Source organism: Musca vetustissima, unplaced genomic scaffold (assembly GCF_032173495.1).
Source record: "Musca vetustissima isolate MV318-11 ecotype Yass unplaced genomic scaffold, APGP_CSIRO_Mvet_v1 utg45329, whole genome shotgun sequence".
In the NCBI taxonomy this organism is placed as follows: Eukaryota; Metazoa; Arthropoda; class Insecta; order Diptera; family Muscidae; genus Musca; species Musca vetustissima.
The window spans coordinates 132,031-146,409 of NW_026874773.1; the positions used below are offsets into that span (position 1 = coordinate 132,031).

General features: G+C 34.5%; 1 protein-coding gene across 2 annotated transcripts; it reads left to right on the forward strand.

Moving 5' to 3' along the window:
• Nucleotides 1-1,654: 1,654 nt before the first annotated feature.
• Nucleotides 1,655-13,051, forward strand: LOC133336642 (annexin B11). 2 transcript variants are annotated; one of them, XM_061544925.1, is made up of 7 exons: nt 1,655-1,667; nt 4,976-5,599; nt 9,018-9,158; nt 9,228-9,468; nt 9,536-9,765; nt 12,619-12,828; nt 12,910-13,051. In XM_061544925.1, exons 1-7 carry the CDS (start codon nt 1,656-1,658, stop codon nt 13,045-13,047), a joined length of 1,596 nt encoding a protein of 531 aa, XP_061400909.1. In that variant the 5' UTR covers nt 1,655; the 3' UTR covers nt 13,048-13,051. The 2 variants fall into 2 exon arrangements, with proteins under 2 accessions (XP_061400909.1, XP_061400917.1); XM_061544933.1 differs by lacking the exon at nt 4,976-5,599.
• The last annotated feature ends 1,328 nt before the right edge of the window (nt 13,052-14,379 follow it).

Sequence of the window (14,379 nt, forward strand, 5' to 3'; positions counted from 1 at the left end):
TCAAACGGTCCAGTTGTTGACAGTAGAGATCAGAATTTAGCGTTTGGCCATATAGAAGCAACTCATAATAAATAATCCCCATCCTGTCCCACCAAATGCATAGCAGAGCCTTCTTGGCCGTTAGTCCTGGTTTGGCCACCGTTTGAGGTGCTTCAACGCTCTTTGACCAAGATCGTTTTCGCACAGGTTTATCGTATGTGATCCATTTCTCATCTCCAGTCACCATCCGTTTAAGAAATGGGTCTATCTCATTCCTCATTCGGCCAAGTCTTCGCAGATGGGAACTCGATCCATCCCATTTTTACTGTTAATTGGTGTGGCAGCCACACATCGAGATTCTTTTTGAATCCAGCTTTGTGTGAATGGTTTGAAACAGTTTTATGGTCGATTTTTAGCTACTGGGCGATGTTACGACTGCTAACATGCCGGTCAACTTCGATCATTTCCCCGATTTTATCGCTATTTTCGACTACCGCCCTAATGGATTTCTTTTTTCCCCACGTGATATATTTCCATATTTTGACATTACATCAAGGCCCTTGCTGTGTATAACCGATGTGGCATAAATTTGATGATTGGATTTAACAGGCGGTAGTTTAGTCTCCATATAGACGTTCCGCCTCATTTTAGGCATTTAAAACGTCCTAACCGAAAAAACGTTGTACCATAGTAATTCCTAATCCAGAAATATTCCTCAGTTCGATTTTCGAATTAAGCTCCTATATCATTTTCACACTGAAGTGACTGTAATTAGCATTTCATATTTTTTTTTTGTCTCATTTTTGGTATTTTTAAGGACCTATCCACCTTAAAGTACCTAATTTTGACATATTTTTCTATTAGAGAGTATAATACATACTTCCTGAAAAGTATGCAGGTCCTCGCATATGCATTTTTTTACATAGCTTCAAGAAAACTGTACAACGCCAATTACTACTCTTTGTATAATTTGGTATCAATATTTAATATATCCTGCCGTATAGATTGTCCGATAAATGATACGGTTTTCTAGCTACCACACAATATCTAATCATATTGCAAACATTGGCCTATTAACTGCGACATACGTAAATATATATGCACATTATACGTATATTATGGCTATAGTTGCAAAGCACACAGTTGCAAACCAATTAAAACAAGAGCATTGGCTTGTCACCAGAAAAATGCTACATACAAACATATGTGTATTTTCACACAACATGGGGTCATGTAAAAAAAATACACACAAACAGGTTTAGGATTTTATATGGCATGCTGTGCATTTGTGAAAATAAAAAGTGATTCAGTTATACTATATGACGTGGTATGTGACGTCACACAAATACTGATTGTTTTAATACTATAAATCGTGAATACCCCCATTGTTTGTGGGAAACCACTTGGCTGAGCAGAAAACAGACAAATTTAAAACGTGACAACAACAAACAAATAAAAAATATACTACACACCAAATGTCAACGAATCTATTTGAAAAAGTGAAAGCTTATCGACAATTATAGACATGTTTGAACAAGTCTATTGACATTTTCTTATCATTAATTTATTAACAATTACTTAATTAATTGCTGTTATTTGTTTTCTTATCTTTTCAGATTAACAACTTTTTGGATTCTATTTTTTGCAGTTTAAAGTAAAGAAAACAAGACAACAACATGTATCCCTTTGTAAGTATTAGTTAAATATTAAATTATATTGTAAAATAAATTTATAATTTATGGTGTTTGAAATATAAAACATAGATATTATTTTGTGTAAAGGGTGTTTCATGTATGGAAATCGAGAGAATACAAATATTCTCCGACATAAGTTTTTTTTTTACTAAATTATGTCCTTCTTGTCTGAATGTAATAAAAATATATATGATAGCTCCATGTTGTTTTTTTTTTGAGGTTGAACCCCGGTAGGAGGTGAATCCTATCACTGTTGTTGCTGGAAGGTTCTACCTCCATATGTTTGCCATTCTTGCTTTTCATGTTGACGTTTCTCTTTATGTCGAATGTATGTCTTGAAGACTCTAGAATTCGAGAATTAAAAAAATTGAACCCCGAATTTTTCCCCAATATTGGAACAAATTTATGTTCAGAGATTTAATGCAACTATCCTAAATAGGATATACACCAAATTTGATCGCTACATCCTTGCATTCGGGAAATACAGTACATTCTTTCGGAAAAATTAAAGTCCAATATCAAGAAAACCAAATGCAAAATCGACAGAAAAATCATTTTAACCCGAATAGTGCTGTAATTATTTTTTCGAATTTTGGGACGCAACTTTCCGCGTCTCTGCATTGTGGGTCACCGAATCCAAAAATTTGGTTTGTATCCTTTTTTCCTAATCGGCAGGATACATCTTTGGGCTGTGATCATATGTTCACACTAGCACTGCTCGGGTACAGATTTTTTAGACGATTTATTGATCGTCTTATGAGTGTGCCCATATGGTCACGCTAGCACAGCTCGGGTTAAATTATTCTCTATATTCATTTTTACAAGAATCAAAAATAATTCAGATGGCAGAATTCGTAAAATTTGAATACGAAGCGATTTAAATAATTTGGACTGTATACATAAATTAGTACTGTACACAAATTTACCCTCTTCTTTATATTGAAAAGTATATAACTTTACCAAAATTTTGATTTTTATACCCTACACAACTATGTTGTCAGGGTATTATAGCTTTGTACAGCCCCAAGACTTTATAACGCCGCGAAATATTGGTCCTAGACCCACCTTTAAGTATACCGATCGTCATATCTCGACTAGCTGAGTCGATCTAAACATGTTTGTCCGTCCGTCCGTCTGTCCATTATAATTTGTAAACACGATACAGGACACATTTATGGACCAATCTTCACGAAATTTTGCATATAGGAAGAGTTCAGCCCAATGAAGACCCCTTTGTGTTTGTTAAAGATTAGTTAATAAATGGATGGACAAAATACTTAATTTTTGTCGGCTTTTCTGGTCGCTCCAGAGGCCGCAATTATGGCCCAAACATCTCGAATTTTTACATGGAGAAAGTGATTGGGCCAAAGAATAAGCATGCCTGTTTTGATAAAGATCGATCAATATTTGGCGAGTCAAATGGACTCTGATTTTTGTGTGAAAAATGACAACATTTGTATTCTATGGCGTATATATTTGCCCCTGAAGGACCTAGATCCGAGAAGTTAAATATAAGCTCTAAAACATTTTGGCATCAAAGACATTGGGCCACAAAGTGTTAAAGACCGTTATCTTGACTTTGACACCCGTAACAAAAATTTACGATGTGGCATTGACAGTCCCGGCAAAAAATCATAATTCAATCTTTAAAAAATACATGCTCGGGCTTTTATCAATCTGATAAAATCCACTCTTTGTGGCTCTGACAGTGTATATGATCACCCTGACGAATACATCATCTCCCTATGATTGTTCTTGAAAAAGTATACGTTTTGCGACTCAATTTAACAAATGTACGCTTTTCGTAGCTTAAATTATAGAAACTTCTTTAAAAATTGCTCAGTAGTGACACTCTTCTCTAAAATCTTTAAAAAAAATAGAATATTTTGGCGATGTCAATCTTATCCCGCCTTATGGCTATGACAATCTTCTCTAAAAATCGGCGCATTATGGCTCCGAAAGTCTTGTTGAAAACACAAGCCTTATGGGTCTGATAATCCTTACGGACAATCTTCTATACAAATACACGCCTTATGTTTTGACAGCCTTTTAAAAAATCCATGCTCTGATCGTCCTTTCGAAAATAATTTTTAAAAATCAACACTCTAATCGTCCTTTCAAAACATTCTTCAGTAAATCTACGCTCTAATTGTCAATTCAAAAACAATTTTTAAAACATTAATGCTCTTAATGTTCCTTAAAACAATCCTTAACCACGCCTTGTATTGGTCCTTGAAAATATTCTTTAAAAAATCCACGCCATGTATTTGTCCTTGAAAAAATATTCTTAAAAAATCCACTCCGTTAATATTGGATAACTATTCCTTGACAATTATTTTGTTAAAGAAATATTAATTATTACAAAACATATTAAGACATCTATTTTTTAATATTTGTTTTCTCTTGATTCTCAATATAAAATATTGAAACACCCTTTATACATAACATCTATTCATAAGTGTATTTTTTTTTTTTAAATTTATTTGTTTTAAATTAAGATAAACATATTTTGGTTTCATTTTGTGGTTTATAATAAAGACGATGTGGTGTGGCATGTGGCAAATATTGTAAGATATTGTATAAATAAATAACTTTTGAATAATTTATAATTTTTATCAGCACCCAAGCTATTTAAAATATAATACACATCAAGTGCTAATGAGTCACTTGTCCATATTTCATTGAATTCTGTAACTGTTTATTTCTTTGCCAAGTGATTAATTTTCAGTGGACAACATTTTATTGAATCTTCTAAGACTTCAGACTCTTCTGGGTCCTTTAAGGGGGGGAATTCATTAAAAGACATTGCCTCTGGAACAAGGAATGAAGGCTTTTAAATATAAAAACAGAACAACTTCCCTCACATTATTAATATAATGTTAACAAAAATTGAAACTATTGGAATTCTGAATAAATTTCCAATTGATATCTTAACTGAGCGAAAAAAAATGTTTATTCAGTAATGTGGGCTGTATGATGTTGATTATTGGTCCTTTAAAATTTCTAGTTGTAAACCTGACATGTTGGGGGTTTTTGTATACTAAATTTGATTTTAATTAGAACCGCTTAGGAAATAATATTTCTAAAATAATTTGCAACGTTTGTGTGTTGTATGTCTACAATCGACATTAAAAACAAAAATTCGCCACATTTCCGCACTTACAAAACAGCAATCATAATTCTCTGACATTTCGGCCCTTAGAACAAAAATTCCACATTCATTTTATCCTCCCACCTTTTCACCAACTCCATATGTGTTGCACAAATGTCTGATCTGTCATTGAACTCTTTTCGTTTTGTAGGGTTCCGGCATGCCACAACCACATCCTCCCACATCAACGCCTGGTTACAATCCACAACCGGGAATGCCAGCCGGTGTACCATTTGGTGCTGGTTGGGTAGCACCAACCCAACATCCACACCAACAACAACAGCAGCCGCCAACAAATTCACATTATCCATCAACAACGACAACACCACATCATGCCCCATATCCCACATCAAATGCTCCCTATCCTCCTACTAATACATCACCCTATCCCACATCTAATCCCTCACCCTATCCTCCAACTAATCAAGCACCCTATCCCACTGCGGGACCATATCCCCATCCAACACCATATCCAAGTAATGGAAATCAATCCTCACCCTATCCGGGCTCATCCTACCCTCACAATCCCCATCAACAAACACCCTATCCCACATCGACTGGATCACCAGCTCATTATCATCATAATCCATCAACACCATTTGGCGGCCAGACACCCACTCATCCCACAGCATACAATCCCAATCATGGCTATACACCGGTTAGAACCTCAATGGGATTAGAATCGCCGGCTGGCAATATACAACATTGTTTCGAAGAGTTGGCCCAAAGGCAAGGCCATCCCATACAACATCACTATACTGCTCCACGGAGAGAGGTTAGTGTCCTAGCTAATTTGTTTGTTTTGTTCTTTCTCTTGGGTATTTTTTTTTTGGTTTTCTTTTTTCGTTGTTTTTAATTAGTTCTTGTTGATTTGTTGTTTTTTGTTTTAAATCTTTTTGGGATTTTTCTTTTTAATTGCCACTATAAATTTTCTAAAGAATATTGGATTTATTGAAAGTTTCACCGAAGATGATTTAAATAATGAAATTGCTTCGGAAATTTCAATTGAAGAAAATTGCTATGGTGCGGGAATGTTTACATATGAAACGCATAAAGATGTATGTATAAATGTGTATACATATGTATAAATAATTTATCTCAAATTTTGTATAATTGTAAGCTTGTGAAATTGTATTTACTTGGTAAGCTTTTGATTGTGCTTAAGCTAGAAATTATTGTTATTATTTTCATTTATACAAACACATATGAACGTAAATATGTATGACAGTTTGTTTTTTTGTAAAATCCCCTGAGATTGCGTGAAATTATATCTGAGTCATATTTTATTATAGTTGTACTGGCTACTGACCAGATCGACCACAAGTGGTTCGCTTATTGGGAATTAATGATTCGGCTAGAATGACTGGGGATTTTCATATAAATATTTATTCAAAACATGTTCGTTTTCAGTTTATAAATCTGAGTTATTTTTAAGGTACTACTTGATTGCGTGTGCCTTGAAAATTTGTCATTTAAGCCCTAACAATGGATTGGATGGTAGGTATATGGAGGATATAAAGAACTTTCTTTCTACGCTCTAATATAGTCCTTGAAAAAATATTCTTTAAAAAATCTACGTTTTAACAATCCTTGAAAAATATTCTTTACAAAATCTGAGCTCTAAATGTCAAGAATGTCCATAACCACATTTGGTACCATTTAGTACAAATTTCGAAAACTTCCTACAGACCCCAATCTTACACTCCAACAATGATTCCAATGTGATTCCAGCTCTATCAGTTCACCCAAAATTCAAATTGTACAAAATTTAGTACAATATAGTAGTATAAATTTCCAAATCGTACCAAATTTAGAACCATTTAGAACACATTAGTATAAATTTCCAAAGTTTCCTACATATCCCAATCTTACACCCCAACAGTGACCCTAACTCCACATGTCAAGATTCCAATTCCATCGGTTCACCCAAATCAGCATTTGGTTCCATTTAGTTTCAAATTTCAAAACTTCCTTTAGACCACAGTCTTACACTCCAACAATAATTCCAATGGGATTCCAGCCCTATCAGTTCACCAAAATTCAAATTTTGTACCATATAGTACACATTATTACGAATTTCCAAAACTTCATACATATTCCCATCCTACTCCTTAACAATGATCCTATCTTCAAATTTCAAGATTCCAGTTCTAATGGTTCACATAAATTCACATTTAGTATCATTTCGTACACATTAGTACAAATTTCCAAAACTTCCTACATATTCGAATCCTAGAACCCAATAGTGACCATAACTCCAAATTTCAGGATATCAGCTCTATCGATTCAAATTTAAATTGTACCATTTAGTACATTTCGTACACATTTCTAAAACTACTCTCTACACTCCGCCGTTAATTTCTCCAAATTCATTCTACCAAATATAGTACTGTTTAGTACTTTTCGTATAAATGAGTAAACGCTACCAAAACTACCTCCTTATATCGACCCTACTTCTCAACTTTAAGTTGCATTGCAAATTTCAAGTTTTTAGCTCTATCCATTCACATGCTACGAAATTGTACCAAATTTAGTACTTTTCGGATACTTAACGTTCGAATTTCAAAATAACCTTTGCTACATCTATTCTACAATCCATCAGTGACCCTCATTTCAAATTGAAGGATTCTAGCTCTATCAGTTCCTCAATTTAGAACTTCTCGTTCTAGTACGAATTTCAAAAATCCCAGCATTATCTGACACCTTTGGATTAATAGTGACCCTCACCCAAAATTTCAAGATTCTAGCTTCAGCCCTTTCGTCTGGGCGTTGATGAATCGTTAAATCAGTCAGTAAGTCAATCACTTAAATCGTTTATTAGTATAGATTGCCAATATAGTTTCATGTTTAAAAGATCCCGCCTAATTTTCGATATCTTGTGGATTTTAGCCGAATTTTCCAACAGAACAGTCTCTAATATTTGACATTTCCGATAATGGAAAAAAATTAAATAAACCTTGTATTTATTGGTTTAAATCAGAAGTTAAATTATTCATTTGTGATCAGACCCTGTTACACTCTACGATGATAAAATTGAGAAGTCAAAAAATAGGAAAAGTATCCTCAACGATATGCAGACAAAGAAATTCTTATAAAGCAATAGGTCGGTATGTCACCAACAATGCGGCAACAGTGTGAACTTGAATACTTTTTTCTGTTTTTCATCTTGGGAGCATAAGGCTTCCATAAAGCACATCCATACTCTGTTAGTTCTTGGGTTTGATTATGAAATTCATATTCCAGCTGATTGGTCTTCTGTAGCCTGTGCTAGATAACGGGACTGACGTCTCTCGTTGCTTAGAAACAACGCCCTCTTGAATGTTGGCCAGTGGTTGGGATCTTTGCTTATTAACTGTTGCCAATCCCCTCTAGATGGCGTTTGTATCCTGTCATTTAAGATATTTTGAATATACATCATATGGTGGAGGGTGTAAACCTTGCATTGATTGCTTTAAATCAGACGTTAAATGTTCCTTTTTGATCAGACGTTGTAATTATATCATCTAGATAATGTACCTGCTTCCTCTGCATTGATTGTGGTTCCTAGGTGTGGATTATGGGATATAAAATGGCTTAACATCCTAAATATAAATATGCCAAATTCATCACATATAAGTCAGTTCAATCTTTTTAAATTTTCATAAATTTGGCAAACGTTTTATGATACAATGTCTATGGAATATTTGTATATGGCTGATAATCTCTCAATAAGAATTAGATCCTCTGATACATACTGAGCGACTCTTGAAGGGAGTAACTGATTTCATCCAAATTGTGGATATCGTACTATTTCTTCCAAACTAAGTTTAAGTTCGAATTTGGGGATTATCGGTCCACTCCTTCTGGTACCTTCCACACAAAATGATCAAAATTTTGCTGGAAATTAATTTTGTACTATCACGCGAACGGTCTAAACCAGACTCGTAATTTAAGTTATACCAACTTTAATCCTCTTTAAATTCCACTTAAATTGTTGGTGTAGTTTTATAGTATAAATTTCCAAAGTAATTATTTTGTTTAACATCAATTCCTGCAAGTTTATCAAACACAGCCCTGTAAAGTTTCGTTTTAGAAATAACTTTAACTTGCTCCCGTATTTTTAACTCCAATTCAAAATGTAGAGTTTGTAATCCCCTTGTGAATTCACTTAAATATTAAAATTATTAATTATTACAATTTGTTGTTGTTTACAGGGAACTCCAACTGTATTCCCAGCCCAGAATTTTGATCCCGTCAAAGATGCCCATGATTTACGCAAGGCCATGAAGGGCTTTGGCACCGATGAGGATGCTCTCATCAACATCATATGCCGTCGTTCCAATGAACAGAGACAGGTATGGAAAATTATTTCCCTATATTTTTATTTAATAAAATGTATAATTAAAAATGATTTTTTTTTTCAGGAAATTCAACGCCAGTATAAAACACATTTTGGCAAAGATCTTATTGAGGATATACGCTCCGAGACAAGTGGAAATTTCGAAAAGTTATTGGTGGGATTGTTGCGTCCAATTGTTGATTTCTATTGTCATGAGCTGAATGATGCCATGGCTGGTATTGGTACTGATGAAGATGTTCTCATTGAAATTTTATGTACTCTATCGAATCATGAGATTCACACGATTAAAAATCAATATTTAAGATGTAAGTGGAGAGAGATTATTCTAGAGATGTATAAATTAATTATTTATTTATTAATTTTTTGTTATAGTATATGGTGCCCATTTGGAATCGGAATTGAAATCCGAAACATCGGGTAATTTCAAACGCTTGTTGGTCTCATTGTGCACCGCTGCTCGTGATGAGAGTGGCCACACTGATCGTGCCGCCGCCCAAAGTGATGCTCGTGAATTGTTAAAGGCTGGTGAACTGCGTGTCGGCACCGATGAAAGTATGTTCAATATGATTTTGTGCCAACGCAATTATCAGCAATTGAAATTGGTAAGCATTGAGAGAAATTAGACAAAAAATATATTTTATAAAATTGTCAACATTTGAAAAATCTTATTGATTCTGGTATAGTTAAGTTATATTTGCCCGAAATGTGTAGTAAAATGTAAGTTGTAGTAGATGTGGACTATCTCCTAAATTCGATACATTTTGAAAAGTGATCTGCGGATCTGGCCCTTCTGAAATCGCCACTTCATAGGTCAATATTTCAATAATTAACAAATACCTAATATAATTAGGTAAATTCATAAGTAAAATACTTGTATATGCAAATTTGGACATAATGGTGGACTCATCAGGGAAGCTGTAATTTGAACCGTTATGATCTTCGCCGTTTTTTATAACTCTCGTTTACCTAACGGGTAACAGTTCACTTATGTATCATGACAATCTCTATTGATATGCGTGGACCCCTATGACTATGAACTCCTGTAACAATAGCATAGAACCTGACTAAAGCCCTCAATTTGTCAATAGCGTTCTAGATGTCTACAAAAGCCACGCTAAAATGCCAACAAATGTGAATCGCAGAGGCCGATTTCAGTTCTAGAATATCAATATGAGGTCACATAGCAACATAGTTCCACACATAAAATGGGAACACTGAACCAAAAATACGGTGGTGCTATGGATGTCTGTGGCGAATTCTTATGACAAGTGGAAAACTATCCCCGATTACAGGGAAAGTTATCCAGTTGCAGATCATCAACATGAAGACCTCCACAACATGGTGCCTCATGACTCCTGTGAACCATTAACTCGAGCTAAGTAGTATCATTTTTTGTATTATCCTTATTTGTTTGGTTATTCGGATTCGTTAGATTCTAATGCATTTAAACTTGGAAATATTTTTCCACCTACTGTGGGATCCGAAACCCATCGGTTTGTAGTGTGACACAGTATCCACTGCATTTCACCATATCGAATGGTTAATGGTAGACTTAGAAAGAATTATTCAAGGCTGACAGAACTCTTCCTAGCAAACTTCGACAGATTGCCAACTCATGACTCCAGTGAAGCCATGATGTAGTACATGCCTGCGTGTTTCAGAGAGTGGCTTGCAGGACAAAATTCGTGTCAAAATCTGCATAATCTATAGAGAGAGATCCAAAGATATAAAAAGAGAATTTCTAGATTATGAAGTCTATCGTTCAGGTCTGAATAAAATAAACACTGAAGTAGTTAAAAAGCGTCAGCTGCCTAGGGGGACTAGAGTAGTTTTGATATGCGCCAGCGTCTCCATTCGTATTGGATGCCGATTAATGGTCATCAGCAGAATAACTGCCTAGGATGTGGTACCCGTCCTTTTAGATGCTGTAGGTTTGAGAGGCTATTTAATAGCTCACGTCACACGAAGACGGTTCAAACAATTGGAAGTGACAACTTGAAGATAGATTCTGAATCTTAAAAGATGGAAACGCAACCTCATGGTTAAACTCTATGTTTCATATGCGACCGGGAGGTTGTTGTTGCCGGTCTGTCCTGGCTCAGCCCTAGTAGGCAAGTGTGAAATACCATTGGAGGGGATGGGAGGTTGTTACTGTCGTTGTAGTAGCAGATGTTCATCTGAATTCCAGAAACATCACGATTGCTAGGTCCGGCGGAAATTAACGACCCTTTTACCTTGGTAGTCAGTTAGATTTTTTTGTTAAAAATTATGTCCTCAATTATTAACTTTAAAAATTAATTTGGAAAATATAATATTTATACCCTACACAACTATGTTGTCAGGGTATTATAGCTTTGTGCAGCCCCAAGAGTTTGTAACGCCGAGAAATATTGGTCCTAGACCCACCTTTAAGAATACCGATACTCATATCTCGACTATCTGAGTCGATCTAGACATGTGTGTCCGTCCGTCCGTCTGTCCATTATAATTTGTAAACACGATACAGACCACAGTTATGGACCAATCTTCACGAAATTTTGCATGTAGGATGGGTTCTGCCCAATGAAGACCCCTATTGTTTTTTTGTAACGACTGCTTAATGTTTAGGGGATGAAATGGACCAAATACTAAATTTTTGTCGGTATTTCTGGTCGGTCTAGAGGCCGCAATTATGGCCCAAACATCGCGAATTTTTACATAGAGAAGGGGATCGGGCCAAAGAATAAGCATGCCTTGTTTTGATAAGGATCGGTCAATATTTAGCGGGTCAAATGGACCCTGACTTTTGTGTGAAAAATTACAAAATTTGAATTCAATAGCGTATAGATTTACCCCTGAAGGACATAGACCCGAAAAGTTGTTGGTATATCCAAGGGCAGTGGTTTACCTTTAAATTGATACTAATTATATGGCTGTGTGTACTCAGATGTGGGAGTTACACTTAAATATTTACAGGTGCTTATGTATTCAGACGTTATTTAGTAACCCTTTACCACACTAGAGGGCGGAAATATTGCGCTGATCTCTTTAAAATGTTCCATGAAGTTCCAGTTATGGTCAAGGATAACGCCTGGCGATCAGATAATTATAATGTGATGACGTCGACCGAAAACTTATTTTTTTATGTTTTTTCGAGTCGATCTATAGGCTCCAATGGGAATAAGAAAATCACAACACAAGGGAAGGAAATCTGGACAGAAATTAGAAGGGCTGTTCTGAACATTAGTAATAATTGTCGGCCTCTAGTTGGTCCAGATGGTTCAAATATCGCGAAATATTTTCCAAGCTCAGAATATAGATCCACAGAAAGTAAATTTTTCGTGGAAGTTGTGTAGAGTATCATATGGTCGGCCCCGTCCGACTCTGCTCTGCTCACTGGTTTTATATTGAGAATATAGTAAAAATATATCTCGAGTCCCATTAAAAACATTATTACATCTATTTTTTTTTTTTAGATTTTCCAAGAATACGAAACAATGACCGGACATTCATTGGAGAAGGCAATTAAAAAGGAATTCTCTGGTGATATTATGGAGGGTCTAATTGCCATTTGTCGTTGTGTTAACAACAAGGCTGAATATTTTGCTTCACGTTTGCACAAGAGTATGGCTGGCATTGGTACCAATGACAAACAATTAATACGTGTGATTATCACCCGGTGTGAGGTAATTATAAAAAAACAACACTATAATATATATATATATATATATATATATATATTAATATTTATTCCCATCCTTTGACAGATCGATATGGCTGACATCAAGGCTGCCTTTGAACGTATGTACGGCAAGAGTCTAAAGAGCTGGATTAAGGGTGATACCTCAGGACATTATAAACATGCTCTGTATGCATTGGTTGGGGAACAACGTTCAAATTCTTAAGATCACAAAATCAACATACATACACATACTGTTATACAAAATAAAAAATGAGGGCGGGCAAAGTCCATTAAAAAAACAATTATTAATATTGAATAAAAACAAATCGAATATTTTTCTCACAAAAAGGAAACTCTATTAGATCTACAAGTATTTTTTCTAAACATTTTTTAAAAGCTTACTATATTATATGATAACATAAAAAACAACAACTATTTGTATTAAATAAACATTGAATATATATTTCTTAAATTGGACCAGTGACAAAATTAAATATTAAAACAAAATCGTATACCATTTTTTATAAAAACTGAAAATGAATATAAAAAAATTAAAAATTCTGGAAATTTTATGTTAAAAATTATATTTTATATTCATTATTTCAAAACAAACAACTTTTAAATATTGAAAATGTTCCCATGTTATATATAAATGTAATGTACTTTATTATTCACACAAAACAATCAATCAATAGTTAGTTGTTTGCCTTTTTAATTCCTATAAAATTTATAAACTTAAGAGTATTTGACTAACAATGAAATGAACATCTAATCTACAACTACTAAAAAGGAAATGCATTTAATGCCACTTTTGATACAATAATAATGATAATCCCAATGAAATCTCATTACAGTGTCTTTTCTAGCTGTTATACTGTCATATTGTTCATTACAAATATACATACATAAATAAATACAAATAAAACAACTATTAAAAATGATATTTGTTTTTTGTTTGATTTTACTATGGAATTTATGGATTTAAAAAGCCACAGTAAAAATATTCACTTATATTTTTTACGGTGGATTTTTGAAGAAATATGTTTCCAGGTGGATTCATCATGATCGGTATCTCGACTAGCTGAGTCGATCTACACACGTGTGTCTGTCCGTCCGTCTGTCCATTATAATTTGTAAACACGATGCAGTTATGGACCAAGTCACGAAATTGTGTTTCCAGGATGGGCTCTGGCCATAGAATACCCGTATTGTTTTTGGTAAAGATCCGTTAATATTTAGGGGTTGAAATTGATCAACAACTTTATTCTTGTTCAATTTTCTGGACGCTCTAGACGACATAATTATGACCGAACATCACGAAATATTACACCAAGAAAGGGGTGTAACCATAGAAAACTTTGTTGAAGAAGATCGGTCAATATTTAGCAGGTCAAAAGGACCCAGACTTTTGTGAGAAATTATAAATGACAAATTGTTTATTCTATGGCTTATATATTTAGTCCTGGAGGACATTAACCCGAGGAGTTGATATTATACTCAAGAGGAGAGGCTGACCTCCAAATTAATATCAATTATATTGATGTATGTACTCGGA